The sequence below is a fragment of the Lithobates pipiens genome, unplaced genomic scaffold (assembly GCF_037356315.1).
Source record: "Lithobates pipiens isolate NorthernLeopardFrog02 unplaced genomic scaffold, aLitPip1_a1.2 Scaffold_22, whole genome shotgun sequence".
In the NCBI taxonomy this organism is placed as follows: domain Eukaryota; kingdom Metazoa; phylum Chordata; class Amphibia; order Anura; family Ranidae; genus Lithobates; species Lithobates pipiens.
This window is the reverse complement of record NW_027507784.1, coordinates 24,275,489-24,291,115: the sequence shown is the minus strand read 5'-3', so window position 1 is coordinate 24,291,115 and position 15,627 is coordinate 24,275,489. Positions and strand designations below refer to the sequence as shown.

The 15,627-nt window shown below is 44.6% G+C and overlaps 1 protein-coding gene across 1 annotated transcript in view; it reads right to left on the bottom strand.

The window, feature by feature from the left end:
• Positions 1–960: 960 nt before the first annotated feature.
• LOC143923409 (RING finger protein 112-like) overlaps positions 961–15,627 on the bottom strand; it is a 35,574-nt gene continuing 20,907 nt past the window's right edge. The window contains exons 9-13 of the mRNA XM_077447066.1: positions 11,467–11,596; positions 7,186–7,316; positions 5,093–5,146; positions 4,685–4,759; positions 961–2,301 (exon numbers count right to left, since the gene is read on the bottom strand). Coding sequence (XP_077303192.1) covers positions 1,783–2,301; positions 4,685–4,759; positions 5,093–5,146; positions 7,186–7,316; positions 11,467–11,596 — 909 coding nt within the window. The 3' untranslated portion in view covers positions 961–1,782. The remainder of the gene's footprint in view (positions 2,302–4,684; positions 4,760–5,092; positions 5,147–7,185; positions 7,317–11,466; positions 11,597–15,627) is intronic.

Sequence of the window (15,627 nt, the reverse complement as noted above, 5' to 3'; positions counted from 1 at the left end):
AAAATCCTACTTCTAGCACCTACCTAAAGTAGAGGGTGCTACACTAAGCTTTGTATCTGTATTCTTAAAACTTATTAAAAACAATTGAAATAAAAAAAATATATATATAATTTTTAAAAAGACACACATCGAACAGAAAATATAATTAGGAACTCTTAGTTTATTGGAAAAATAAAGTTGCAGAACAAGGCTTGCCTTCAATGGACCTGAGGGACATTAGTGTTATTTAGAGATATCCCCTACGTGGGCCTGTGATGATGGGCAGTTTGCCTTCAGGTGGATTTCACTTGCACTTGAGATGAGTTTGAAAGCTTAAAGGGGTTCTGCACTCATAATACAACATTTGCCCATTCTGTTGCCTATAGTTAATATATCTCATAATGCCACCTGTTTTTTTTTTTTGATTCACCTACCTTTTGTAATCTTCAGTACTTTATTTTAAACCCCTGCGGCGATGGGCGGTCTCTTGCGGGGATCAGCGTAATTTCCTGTTGAAGCCCGCACTGTCTCCTGGGATCTCGTTCGTGTAATCCCGGTAGACATTGCGGCTAATGCACCCGACATCTCGCGAGATTTCGGGTGCTACAGCCGACATCTCGCGAGATTTCGGGTGCTACAGCCGACATCTCGCGTGATTTCGGTAATTACAGCCGAGATCTCGCGAGATCTCGGCTGTAATTACCAAAATCACGCGAGATGTCGGCTGTAGCACCCGAAATCTTGCGAGATGTCGGGTGCATTAGCCGCAATGTCTCCTGGGATTACACGAACGAGATCACAGGAGACAGTGCGGGCTTCAACAGGAAATTACGCTGATCCCCGCAAGAGACCGCCCATCGCCGCAAGAGACCGCCCATCGCCGCAGGGGTTTAAAATAAAGTACTGAAGATTACAAAAGGTAGGTGAATCAAAAAAAAAAAACAGGTGGCATTATGAGATATATTAACTATAGGCAACAGAATGGGCAAATGTTGTATTATGAGTGCAGAACCCCTTTAAGAGGTCATTCATGGTTCATTAACACGTGCTGGTAACCTTCTAAGCCCTTGTACACACGGTCAGACATTCTGACAACCAAATCCGTTGGATTTTGTCTGAAACTGTTGCATACACACGGTCGGACAAAGTTGTCAGAAAATCCGATTGTACATAACGTGATGACGTGATTTCGTTACGACGGGACTACATTCAGGCTAGTAGCCAATAGCTTTGGTCTAGGAATTTGATCTGAGCATGCGTGGCACTTTGTCCGTCGGAGTAGGCTACACATGATCGGAGTATGTCCGATCGGACCAGTTTGTCGGAAGATATTTCCAGCAAGTTGGAAAATTTGGTCCGACGGATATTCCGATGGAAACAGTCTGATGCATACCACACACAGTCGGAATATCCGACAAAACAGTCCGATAGGACACATTCCGACGGATTCTCCGACCGTGTGTACAAGGGCTTAGATGCATCAACCTGCTCTGAACTGCTTTTGTGCTCCTTTTGACTTGTATGAAGAAAAATAAGCAGTTCTGGCGCAAACAAAAGCTGGTTGGCACAGGCCTGTATCTGGTTTCTAGAATGTATTGTGCATTTATATCTCTGAAAGAAATGTAATGTAAATCCAATTTCAAATCAATCAAAAAATAGTTACCTGAAAATGTAAAGCTAATAAATGTTAAATACACATATAAAGATATCCGGTAAAAGGCTGTGCCACCGTTAAAGGTAAACAGTTCACAAATAAAAGAACGTCAAAGTCCTTCCAGAGATTTTCCAGGAATGATGCCAGTCTTATTCATCCACCAGATGTTCGGTGTCCTCTGTGGACGCCTCTGTACTGCGCTCTGCTTTTGTGTCTTTTTTCTTTTCCACGTGTCCAACAACGCGACCAACGCCCGCTCCAACACCTGTGCCAATAGCCCCGAGAGTGACGGAGCCTCCGAGTGCCCCTGTGACCACTGCCGCAGTTGTACTGCCCAATAAACCTACAGCTTCAACAGCGAGCACAGTCCCAGCCACGGCTGCCCCTACAACCCCACCGGCCAGGCACAGGACTCCGCCTCCTACTACACAGCCAATACCCACTGCGCACCTGGTGAAGAGTTTTGAATATTTGGCGCAGAAATGCTCTTCTTTTTCTTTCAACAGAGATTTCATCTCCTCCATGAGCATCCCCTTCTCTGCAGCATTATCGCCTCTCAGGATACTCTCATACGTATCTAGAAGAACATCAGCCTGCTCTCTGACCCTGGTCCTCATCTCAGATATACTCACCCCAAGGACCTTAAATGGAGAAGCGTTGGCAGGGAGCTGTAGGAGAAAAAGAACAGTAAAAATGAAATAAAAATGTTGGACTTTCCCAGGTTAGTGTGAAACTAGAACATCTGGTGCTACATACAACACCACCTACATTAATTAAACCATAGAAATTCTATATCGGAACGTGCAAGTTTGGTTAAGTATCTGGACAATTTTTTCAAATATTCTCTGAAGGGGATACCGTATATACTCAAGTATAAGCCGAGTTTTTCAGCAAATTTTTTTTGTGCTGAAAGTGCCCCCTTGGCTTATACTTGAGTCACGGTGCCATCTCCCTACCTGATCAGCCCGTGTAATGCTCAGACGGCAGCCGACCGGTGTTCAAAAGCCACATCTCCTCCTCGTCTGCGTCCGTGATAGGGGAACACTCAGTTTCCCAGCAGTGAGTCAGTGTTCAGTGCTCCGCCTATCACGGACGTCCTCTCATTCTCATCCCACGGACGAGAACGAGAGGGTGCCCATGATAGGTGGAAAAAACACTGAATACTGACTGCTGGGAAACTGAGTGTTCCGCCTATCAAGGAGGAGGCGCGGCTTTTGAACACTGGATGGCCGCCGTCTGACTGCGTGACGCGGCTGATCAGGTAGGGATATCGGCAATGCATACACTGAGGCATAAACAAGAGGCATACACTGAGGCATGCAATGGACACAGTGAGGCTCTCCCTCGGCTTATACTCGAGTCAATACGTTTTCCCAGTTTTTTTGTGGTAAAAGTAGGTCCTCAGCTTATATTTGGATCGTCTTATACTCGAATATATACGGTAATTAACATGAACTTCAAAAGTACATTTCTAGGAGTCTTTTAGGTTGGATAGAAAAATATTACATATTTCGACCAGCTTTGGAGAAATAAGTGACATTATAACAACATTTAGTGGCTCCATCAGTCAAGTCTCTGGATCTCCATAGGAGGAAGTTGTAAATGCCAACTTTGTTTGAGCACAGGAGAGGAGCGCTCCTTCTACCTCAATCCCCTTCTCAAACTCTTTCCCTTTGCATCTGTTCCTCTTTCTCTTTTGCTTCTTCCTACCCCTTTCTACTACTAAAAAAACTCCTAAAGTGGTTCTAAAGTCAGAAGGTTTTCAATTTTAATGCTTTCTTTGCATTAAGATAAAAAAAAAAAACCTTCTGTGTGCCGCAGCCCCCCCCCCCAATACTTATCTGAGCCCATCTCAATCCAGCGATGTTGCCCAAGAGTCTTGGCTGTCCGGGACTCACCCTCCTCATTGGCTGAGACAGCAGCGGTGTGCCATTGTCTCCCGCTGCTGTCCAGTCAGTGAGCCAACGAGGAGATAGACGGGGCTGGACCAAGAAGGCTTTGTGTCTGAATGCACACACAGAGCAGCGGCTCGGCTGCCTCCATCGCAAGCTGCTTGCTGTGGGGGCACTCGGCAGGAGTGAGGGGCCAGGAACGCAGTCGAAGGGACCCGAGAAGAGGAGGATCTGGGCTTCTCTGTGCAAAACCACTAAACAGACGACGCAAGTATAACATGGTTGTTATTTTTAATCAAAAAAGCCAAGACTTTAATATCATTTAAGGAAGCAATCCGTATACAACTGCATCAAGCTCGGCTTACCAAAAAGCCACATCTCTCTCTTCTTCTAAACCGCAGCCAATGGCAACAATAGACCATGACTGAGCTATGTGTGGGTATAGTAGCTTGTAGTCTCCAGAGGAGCATGTGACATGGAGACAACTCAGAATCTCAATTCAGAGTTCTCACCCTCTTACAGGAAATATCTGAACAAGGCTGCAAATTTAGCACTTTTTAAAACAAACTTTTAAATGAATTTGACATATTAAAAAAGGTATATTAAAATGTAGTGATTGGATTTACATCTACTTTATATTTTACAGTCAATTACTTTTTAATTCAGTAATGATTTTACAGACAATTATTAATTACTATGATATATAGCCCATATTTCTAAAAACACTAGCTAGAGGAAGTGTCTAAAGAACCTTATTTTAACAAAGGGTGGAGAATAAAAAAAAAGAGTTTTAAAACTTTTTTTTTTAAATTAATTTAATAGGGGAAATTTTCTACTACTTTAGCTTTTACTATCCATTGCTTTTTAATGTAGTTATGAATTTGCAAGCAATTACAGGTCATTAGGATAGCGTGCATTTCCATAAAAAAAAGACGTTTTTAAAAAATGTTTTTTAAATAATGTTACATTTTAAAATTTAATTTTAGTTCACATAAACTTTACCTTTCACTATCATTTTTATTTTTTTTATTTTATTAGATTTTGAATTCAGTACAGAGGAATGCAGCTCAGATGTGTTCATTTTCTCTATATAAATGTTGACATTTCATATACAAAAAGAAATATCAGAGTATCGGGTAATGAGGGGTCTCAGTATTACCTGCTGCTCCAAGAATTCCTCAAATCTTTTTAAGACAGTATTCATGTATTTCTGGTTTTCAAGTGAATAAAGCATCTATTGAGAGAATTGGACACAATGCGGTTAATCTCACCTTCTGCAAAGCAACCAATCAGCATCTAACCTCAGCTTGTTCAATTAAACTTTGGCAATAACCTGGAAGCTGATTGGTTTCTACACAAAAAATTGTTTATAAATAAACTCCAATGGGTCTGATTAAAGTAGAACTTGTAAAAAACAAACAAAAAAACGAAAAAAAAAAAAAAAACACAAAAATCATTAGCCAATATCATTAATCATTATAAGATAAAATAACACAAATAATATTTTACATACCGGCCATCAGGAGTGTCCATTATATAAAAATGCCCAATATAATATAATAAATACCTGCAAGGGGGAACTAAAGCTGTACTGTCTTCTCTTTAGAATGATGACAAATTTCTATAAAATAAGATAGTGTGTTATTGTCTGAACTCAAACTGGAACTTCATTTTATATTTCTATTTATAAGCCCCTCTTTCACTGCATATAAAAAAAAAGTGAAAAAAAAATAAAATAAAAAAAAGTAAAATAATGTCAAGTTTCAACCTCTCTATATTGCTTCTTCCTTGGTCCAGCACTGGTAGTCCTCTTCAGGGCAGAACGACACCCATCTACTGCAAGCCCAGCCTGTGGTTTACATGCTGCTACCAGGTGGCGTTTCATTACAATGCTCCACCAAGGCTGGGCGGCACTCATGCGCCATTACCTAAGCTTTGCTTAGTCCTGGAAGAATGACCCCCTTTACCCGTATTCAGAAGAAGAGGATCTTCCTGGAACATTGCCAGACCGGCTTAAATAATGTGAGCAAGTTCTTTTTAAAGATAGCTGGAAGAAAGATTTTTTTTTTTTTGGGGGGCCCACTTTAAAACCTCAAACCAATGGGATTTTATATATTCCTCTCGGGTTGGCTTATGAAAGACATTATTAATAATACAGTATAATGAGGACAGTTAAAAATTCCACGGATTTTAGTAACAACCCCCCACCCCTTCTGATGGTTGTTATAAAAAAAAAGAATAGATCCAAATGCCTATTTTACTCCCCTGAAGCCACGGGCATGTAATGCCACCACCCCTATCCTTCTCCCTTCTTCTGTTTTCTTCTTGGGGTCCTTGTTTGGATGTCCACATCACTGCCTGCATGTGGAAACCCTTTTATTGGTGGAGACAGGCATGTACTGGCCATCGGGACTACCGGGAGTTTCCCGGTGGGCCGATGGCTCAGTGGGCCACTCTGATGTAAGGGGCTGGTGATGGGACACTCTGATGTAAGTTGGTGCTGATGGGACACTCTGATGTAAGGGGGCTGCTGATGGGACACTCTGATGTAAGGGGGCTGGTGATGGGACACTCTGATGTAAGGGGGCTGCTGATGGGACACTCTGATGTAAGGGGGCTGCTGATGGGACACTCTGATGTAAGGGGGCTGGTGATGGGACCCTCTGATGTAAGGGGGCTGGTGATGGGACACTCTGATGTAAGGGGGTGCTGATGGGACACTCTGATGTAAGGGGGTGCTGATGGGACACTCTGATGTAAGGGGGTGATGATGGGACACTCTGATGTAATGGAGTGCTGATGGGACACTCAAAATGTAAGTGGGCCGGTCTGGATGAAGTCCAGGGCCAAATTTCTGTCCCAGTCCAGCCCTGGGTGGAGATGACACTTCCAGCAACCGGGTAATCCCTTATAGACTCCAGAGGCAGGAGAAATCAGGGGAGACTGAAAGGGGACTGGTGACCAAGAAGATAACAGGCAAGAAACAATGTCTGCTACCCAAGATAGGAAAGGAGTTTGGTTCATAGAGGACACCATGACTCTGATCCATTACACTGTAGGGTGGCTTAAGACAGGGGTAGGCAACCTCGGCCCTCCAGCTGTGGTGAAACTACAAGTCCCATGGGACATTGCAAGACAATCACAGGTATGACTCCTAAAGGCAGAGGTGTGATGGGATTTGTAGTTTCACCACAGTTGGAGTTCCGAGGTTGCCTACCCCTGGCTTCAGAGGAGGAGTTTGGAATCAAGAGGAGTAAGGTCATTGAAGCACCATGCACTATTTCAATTTTTTGGAGTTGGGCTTTAGCATACGTCTCAGACTTCATGGTACTGCGGGATTGGAGGATGAACATAAAACCGGATGGTTTTACAAAATATCACACCTCCCATTGTGTTCTTGGACAATCAACATCTGCCTTGACATATTCCATAGTGATTGGGTTTAGGTGAGAGAGCTAGAGAATTTTGGATACTTTATACTGTCTAGAGCCCACACATTAGCTGTAGCCGAAGCTGCAAGGTTTAAACTTGTATAGTTCAGCTTAGCAACCAGATTCTATCTTGCAGTGATAGGACTTCAGTGATACTGATTGCTATGGATCATTACACTGGTTTTCTATGTTCCAATAGTAGGACCAGTTGTCTTTGGGGTGGACTGACCTTCAGTGCTTCTCCCACATGGGCGCAGGTGATCGTCTCTCCACTGATACTGGTTTTGCGGTGGAGCCAAACTCCTGCCGTAAGATCGGAGATGTATCTTGTGAGGTGATCTTTGAAATCTTCATCCATGTCTGTGATTGGATGGAAAGACACACAATGTCAGCAGAGGATTTTGTTGAAGGCTCTAAAGTCCCAATGAAGAAATGCCACAAGTGGAGCCATTGAGTGTACAATATAAGAGGTGGCGGGGAAGAGTTTAGCTGGTTGGAGCCCACAGGCATGTAAAAAAATCATAATTTTCTTGATAGAAAATTACTCAGAACCATCAAACATTATATCGTTTTTTTATCAGAGACCCAAAGGAATTAAAATGGCGGTCGTCGCAACTTTTTATGTCACACAGTGTTTGTGCAGAAATTTTTGCCCTTAATGTCCCTGCTGGTTGCTGCAACCATCTTCACCCCTCTTCCTTCTAGCGCTGTGGACTCTGGCTCTGTGACTGGCCGGAGCCACATGCCGGTCATGGCATAGGCCTTTTTAGAAATGGCACAATAGTGCCCTTTCTTCAGTGCGCATGCGCGATGACATCGGCGCAAGCGTACATGGTAAATATCTTGTAAACCTTGCAGGTTTAGGGGATATTTCCAGTACCTACAGGCAGTGTTAATTTTGTCGACTAAAACATTTTAGTTGACTAAATTAATTCTATTTTGGTCGACTAAAACAATTGAGATGAGTAAAATACGACTTAAACTAAAATGGCATTTTAGTCAAAAGTCTAAAACTAAAATGGCATTTTAGTAGAAAGACTGAGGCCGCGTACACACGGGCGGATTGTCTGCCCAACTTAGTCCGCTGAACTGCGTTTCAGCGGACAGTCCGCTCGTGTGTGGGCTTCAGCTGACTTTTTCAGCGGACAGTCTGACGGACTAAGTCTTTCGGAATTTCCGTAATTTTGTCCGTCCAAACTTGGTTTCAGCGGACAGTCCGCTCGTGTGTAGGCAAGTTGGACGGACTAAGTATGGCGCATGCTCAGAAAGGATTTACACGGCCGAAGGTTGCATTGCAGTGTATTGGACGTCGTATTTCTAGTCCCGTCGTACGTGCTGTACACGTCATCGCGCAAGTTTTCAGCGGACTGTCTGTTCATCGTGTGTGGTCAAGTCCGTTCATTCAAAAGTTGAACGGACTGTCTGTCGGATTGTCTGACGAACTTAGTTGGGCAGACAATCCGCCTGTGTGTACGCGGCTTAAGACTAAAACTAAATTTAAATCTGACTTCAAAATTAACACTGGTCTGTAGTGCATGTTCATACCTCAATACCATAAATAATAATATATGAGATTTTTCACTCCAACAGTATATAATGTGTTTGGAAATAGTAGAGAAATGTTCACTAATGCATTACAACTGAAATACACCCATTCGATTTTAGTCGACTAAAATGTGCTGGAGATTTAGTCGACTAAATACGACTAAAACCAAAACAATTGCAAAAGACTAAAATGAGACTAAAATTAAAATACCATTTTAGTCCCAAGACTAAAACTAAATCGAAATTTGCTGCCAAAATTAACACTGCCTACAGGTAAACCTTTTTATAGGCTTACCTGTAGGTAAAAGTGGTGCAACTAGGTTTACAACCACTTTAAGCATCAGCCTTTTGCCATCACTGCATTATTATCCATTTAATAGAGAGCGCCCCCTAGTGCCCTATTGCTGCACAACTCCTTTTAGTTTTGTATGTTTTTATTCAATTGTAATAAACAAGACCTTTAAGAGCCCATTCACACAGGGGCAACTCCTGATCCGACTTCAGGTCGCCCCTAGTCGCCTCAGGTCGCCTCAGGTCGGACAACATTTAAAAAGCAATGTAAGTGAATGAGAGCCGTCTTAATGCACACTACTGAAGTCGCTCCGACTTCAGAAAAGGTTCCTGTACTACTTCTATCCGACTTGTAGGCGACCGGTACCCATTGATTTCAATGGAGATCGCCTCCAAGTCGGATCTCCGTCTATACGGAGGCGACTTTGACAGAATTATTAGCTCTGAATGGGGAACTCCACGGCAAATTTATGAAAAAAATTTGGCGTGGGTTCCCCCTCCGAGAGCATACCAGGCCCTTAGGTCTGGTATGGATTCCAAGGGGAACCCCCTACGCCGAAAAAACGGCGTGGGGGTCCCCCTCAGATCCACACCAGACCCTTATCCGAGCACGCTACCCGGCCGGCCAGGAAAGGGGGTGGGGACGAGCGGGCGGCCCCCCCCCTCCTGAGCCGTACCAGGCCGCGTGCCCTCAACATGGGGGGGTGCCTTGGGGGAGGGGGGGCGTGCGGCCCCCCCACCCCAAAGCACCTTGTCCCCATGTCGATGAGGACAAGGGCCTCTTCCCGACAACCCTGGCCGTTGGTTGTCGGGGTCTGCGGGCGGGGGGCTTATCGGAATCCGGGAGCCCCCTTTAATAAGGGGGCCCCCAGATACCGGCCCCCCACCCTATGTGAATGAGTATGGGGTACAATGTACCCCTACCCATTCACCTGTGGAAAAAAAGTACAAAAAAAAAACACAACACAGGGAAAAAATATTTTATTGCACAGCTCTGGGGGTCTTCCGTCTTCGGGGGTCTTGTCCCCCTCTTCGGTTCTTCTGCCGGGCCACCGCGCCTTCTTATAGCTCTTTTGCAGGCGGTGGCCCGGTCTTCTGTCGCCGCCGCCGCCGCCTTCCGTTCTTCTTCTTCTTCTTCTTCTTCTTCTCCAGGAGATGTTGACACGACGCTCTCTCCGGCCACAATGCCAGGGACGCGCTCCGCTGCCACTTATATAGGGACAATGGGGCGGTGTCACATGGGTTGATGTCACATGGTAAGGGGACGGGGTCACCATGTGACATCAACCCATGTGACACCGCCCCATTGTCCCTATATAAGTGGCAGCGGAGCGCGTCCCTGGCATTGTGGCCGGAGAGAGCGTCGTGTCAACATCTCCTGGAGAAGGAGAAGAAGGAGGAGAAGGAGGAGAAGAAGGAGAAGAAGGAGAAGAAGGAGAAGAAGGAGGAGAAGGAGAAGAAGGAGGAGAAGGAGAAGAAGGAGGAGAAGGAGAAGAAGGAGGAGAAGGAGAAGGAGAAGGAGAAGGAGAAGGAGAAGGAGAAGGAGAAGGAGAAGGAGAAGGAGAAGGAGAAGGAGAAGGAGAAGGAGAAGGAGAAGGAGAAGAAGAAGACCGGGCCACCGCCTGCAAAAGAGCTATAAGAAGGCGCCGTGGCCCGGCAGAAGAACCGAAGAGGGGGACAAGACCCCCGAAGTCGGGAGAAGAGGCCGGCGGCGGGGAGGAAGAAAGCCGGACTCCTCCGCTAGCAAAAGAGCTACAAGAAGATAGCGGAGGAGTCCGGCGAGAAGACCCCCGAAGACGGAAGACCCCCGGAGCTGTGCAATAAAATATTTTTTCCCTGTGTTGTGTTTTTTTTTTGTACTTTTTTTCCACAGGTGAATGGGTAGGGGTACATTGTACCCCATACTCATTCACATAGGGTGGGGGGCCGGTATCCGGGGGCCCCCTTATTAAAGGGGGCTCCCGGATTCCGATAAGCCCCCCGCCCGCAGACCCCGACAACCAACGGCCAGGGTTGTCGGGAAGAGGCCCTTGTCCTCATCGACATGGGGACAAGGTGCTTTGGGGTCGGGGGGGCGCACGCCCCCCCTCCCCCAAGGCACCCCCCCATGTTGAGGGCACGCGGCCTGGTACGGCTCAGGAGGGGGGGGCCGCCCGCTCGTCCACACCCCCTTTCCTGGCCGGCCGGGTAGCGTGCTCGGATAAGGGTCTGGTGTGGATCTGGGGGGGACCCCCACGCCGTTTTTTCGGCGTAGGGGGTTCCCCTTGGAATCCATACCAGACCTAAGGGCCTGGTATGCTCTCGGAGGGGGAACCCACGCCAAATTTTTTTCAGAAATTTGCCGTGGAGTTCCCCCTTGAGCTCATTCTCTGCTTGGCCTCGGCAAAAGTCGCCTGGCCTGGGGCGACTTGTAAGTCGTCCCAAGTCGGGCTTGAAGTCATCACAAGTCGTTTTGAAGTCGTCCCAAGTCGCGCTGTGATCTTATAAATAAAGATACTAATAAACACTTCTGTACAGAGCCTATTGCCATGGCAGGAAATGTTCATTATCTGTACACAGCCAATTAATTTTTTAGCAGCAATGGTACGGTGCAAACAAAGACTATGTAATGAATGTAGATAATTTGTCTTTGAAAACTGTCTACACAGGAACAGTACATGAGGGTCTATATTACCTGCCAATGTGCCCCTCCTTGATCTCAGGAACCCTTTCCCGGGGAAGGGCAACAGGAAGCCGCTGATAGACGGACTCCTAAGAGTGTCCAGCAAAAGACTATGTTCTGAACCTTTCTGTAGCCTCAGTTTCTGTAACAATAATAAGGTTACTTTTATAATTAATATACAGCATATGGCCAAAAGATTGTAGACACCTAACATGCCAATATGAGTTTGTTTGGCATCTTATTTAAAACACATGGCCATTATTATAGTTTTGGTTCTCAATTGTCGCCTCTCCTCTGGAAATCATTTCCACAAGATTTTGGAGGGTTTCTGTGGGAATTTATTCTAAATTGAAATCAGGTACTGACGTTGGACAAGAAGATATGGATTCCATTTGGGGCAATAATTTCATCCAAGTAGGGTTGAGTTAAGGGCTCTATACAGGCTACTCGAGTGAAGGGAAATTTAGCGTAACCGCTTTCATTCTTTAAGAAATTTGGTTTTCATTTTGTGTCTCTAACATCCACCTCCCAAAAGATATGCTCAAGTTTTGCTAGTCTAGTTTAGTTTCTCATGTTACTGTTATCTTATTTAGTTGTTTCCTTTCTTGGAAAGCATATGATTTTGAGGAATCACTAGTTTCACTTTTATTTTAGGCTGTACTTGTATACGATTGGATAATCTGTATGACACGTTCAAAGGGCGGTACTTTCTGAAAGCCCCCTTTAAATATTCACACCAAAGAATAAAGATTAGATTTGCTCGGAGAGACTTTGTTGTTTTCTGTCATTGTCTCAATGGGCTAATCTCCCAGGCCTGTGTGGGTGATTGGACATCACACTTTAACAGACATGAAGGGGTTAAAAACAACCTCTAGACATTCTACATTCCCTTCAGTTTGGGAGCTCGGTCCGACCCAGCCACCCTTTAAATATTCACACCAAAGAATAAAGATTTGATTTGCTCGGAGAGAATTTGTTGTTTTCTGTCATTGTCTCAATGGGCTAATCTCCCAGGCCTGTGTGGGTGATTGGACATCACACTTTAACAGACATGAAGGGGTTAAAAACCACCTCTAGACAATCTACATTCCCTTCACTAGAGTTCCTCCACACCAAATTCATCAAACCGTTTCCGTATGGAGCTGGCTGTCATAAACTAGATGTGACCAGAACTGTGTGACTGCGACAGAGTGAACCAGACATAAATAGGTGAAAGTACGTTTATTTAAATAAATGCATATAAATGCGAACACACCGCCAATACAAACTGAGTGAACAAACAAAACAACCAAACAGTTATAATAAACCAACCAGCATATATAGCAAAAGGGAGTACCAGAATCATAGTCAAGCCAGGCCAGGGTCATAAACAGGAGATCAGTAGATGGGGGGCCAGGAGTAAACAGACAGGGAACAAGATGAAAGGACCAGGCTGCAGGGCAAGGATCCAGGGATACAGGAACAGATACAAACAAGTCCAGGATACAGGAATCAGGGTTCAGGATCAGGATCAGGCTAACAGATAAACAGGCTGCAGGTCAGGGCACAAGGACAATACCAGGGCAAAGTGCGTGTGCACTTGCCGGGTATTTATACTATAGCTGCTCTCAAAGTCAGGTGATACCTAATTGCAGAAGGTAATACCTGCTCCACACTGCCAGGATCCCTCCGCTGCTGGACACCAGTACTAATACCAGCAGGGAAAAGTTATTTTGACAGCTCCAAACTGCCAGGAGACACCTGCTGGTGGACCTCAGTACTGCACGCCAAATGATCAATATTGCCAGCGGAGGGAACCTTTCTGACACTGGCTTTGTACACAGGGGCACAGTCACACTGGAAAAGAAAAAGGATCTTCTCCAAATTAGTGCTCAAATTTGGAAGAGCACTATTGGCTAAAGTTTCTTTGTATGTTGTAGCATTAACAGTACCCATCACTGGATATACCTGAACTTATGTGATGACCCTAATGTAGGTATGATGGTCAGGTGTCCACAAATGTTTAGCCAGAAACTCAAGCATATTAGAAACCTGCTAAAGTAAAGTGTTTTTAAACTTCTGGTGATAGGAGGCACATGTGCGGAGTATAACAGGAAGGTCATGCCCTGTTAGAGCTCCGCTCCGTGAGGGGAGAAAACTGCCATTATTTATCAGCCCGCCGGTATTTAAAACACACGGCTTCTCCCAGTTGCTCCTGAGTACCTGGAGAAACATTTTGGGACACAAAATGGTGCTGGGGGGGACTCACACAAAGGTAAACCTTCCCCAACAGTGCAACACGGTCCCGCACTTCGGCTAAAATGGCGCAAGTCTCCTCAGCCACCAGGGTTCCAGACACACCTGCAGTTCGCCAGAAGAACTTCATCAGACCCTTCAAGACCTACATCTGGGAGATAACCTACCCGCCGCTTCTACCTCACGTAGAATAACAGCTTCATCCTTCTCTCCAAGCAACTCATCTCAATCCCAACAGAAAAATGGAAGTCATCAATCCCACAAGAGAGATCGCTTCACCTCTCCACCTCAGGACCAAGAAGATTCCATCCTAACTCGACACTCCTATAGTCCTCCTTTCCATAACCACAATCTAGAAACTATTTTTGAAGGATCTCTGCTTTGTTTGACTCTCCTTTTTTTTTTACAAGCAGTTTATGCTACATTTTTATTCCCAATAACTGAACACCAATTTGTTGGACTGTTCTCTGCCAACAATGCATAGGGACACAGTTTATTTTATTATATCTGTTTTTTTCTGTTATAGTATGCAAGTATGTATAGTATGTAAGTCCCCACTTATGGGTCTGAAGTCTGGGACCAGGTTGATTGCTTGGACCCAGATTTCAGATACATCTCTTTAATTCAGGTTTTTATTCATAGGTTGGATTGATCATATTTAGGCACAAAGACTCAGCCAAATTACATTCCAAATGTTTTAGTTTATAGCAGTTAGTTTGACCAACAAAGCCCTGGGTTTGTTACAACTCCAATAGTTCACATGTCCCTTTCTAACTTCCAATCTGCCTCATTCCCACCCTATCTCCCTCCATGGCTTATCCCCATTTATATATTTAATAAATTAGACTTACAGTTAGTACTTACCATATGTATCTTCTATTTATTCCCCCTTTTCTTTTGGAAGATACGGAATATTTGGAGAAACATTATTATACCTGGCAGGTTATAATTATACATCTTCATGTTTTTTTTTAGGAGGTTATCCTGCATGCGGAAGATCTGTGTGCTCCATCTCGCCTCCCTTGGCTCCCCACTTTTATTATGTGGGTGGTCGAAGTAGGCCCTCTATCCCCTGATGGGGAGTTGTACCCCCAATCACAGTTAATTTTTGAAGCTCGTTTCTTATGGTTCTTATTTTTTCTCCACTCCAGTCTACCCTGGATCTCCTTTCTCCTTGCTTTTCTTCAGGTCCACACAGGTCGTCCAATACAGCCAAAGGACCTCGAAAGTTGGTATCATTTCCTAACTCAGCTATCATGGCGCCTTTAAACATGTTATCCCTGAATGTTCAGGGTCTCAATATACCGCAGAAATGCACTAAAGCTTTCCACTCGTTTCATGCAAACAAAGCGCACATAGTTCACGGTTCACGGCAAATTCTACGCCTAAATTTGTAAACTCCTTTTATCCGCAAATATTCACAGCTTCAGCCACTACTAAACAACGTGGAACACTCATAGCCTTCCACCGCACCACCCCATTTACACTTCATTCTGAAATAAAAGACCCTGAAGGGAGATATTTAAATCTTCTGGGGCATATAATGGACACAGCAGTTACGGGTGTTTCATACTATGCACCCAATAAACAGCCCACACCTTTTCTCACCCATCTTCTACAAGTAGTATCTACACATAAGATGAGAACATATGAAGGGATTTTAATCAGGTCCTCCTCCTATTTCTCGACAAATCACCATATATCCCCCATCAAAATCCAACCAAGATGTCTCCCCCCCAGTTTCTTTCTAAACATAAATTGGTGGATTCTTGGAGAGAATGTAATCCGACTAAAAAGGAAATACACTTATTACTCATATCCACAGCAAACATTCACTCGCATTGACCACATATTTCTAACAATAGGTACGATTCCAGAATTGCTTACACTGAATATAATCCCCATCCCATGGTCTGATCATAACGCGGTCTTTACTAC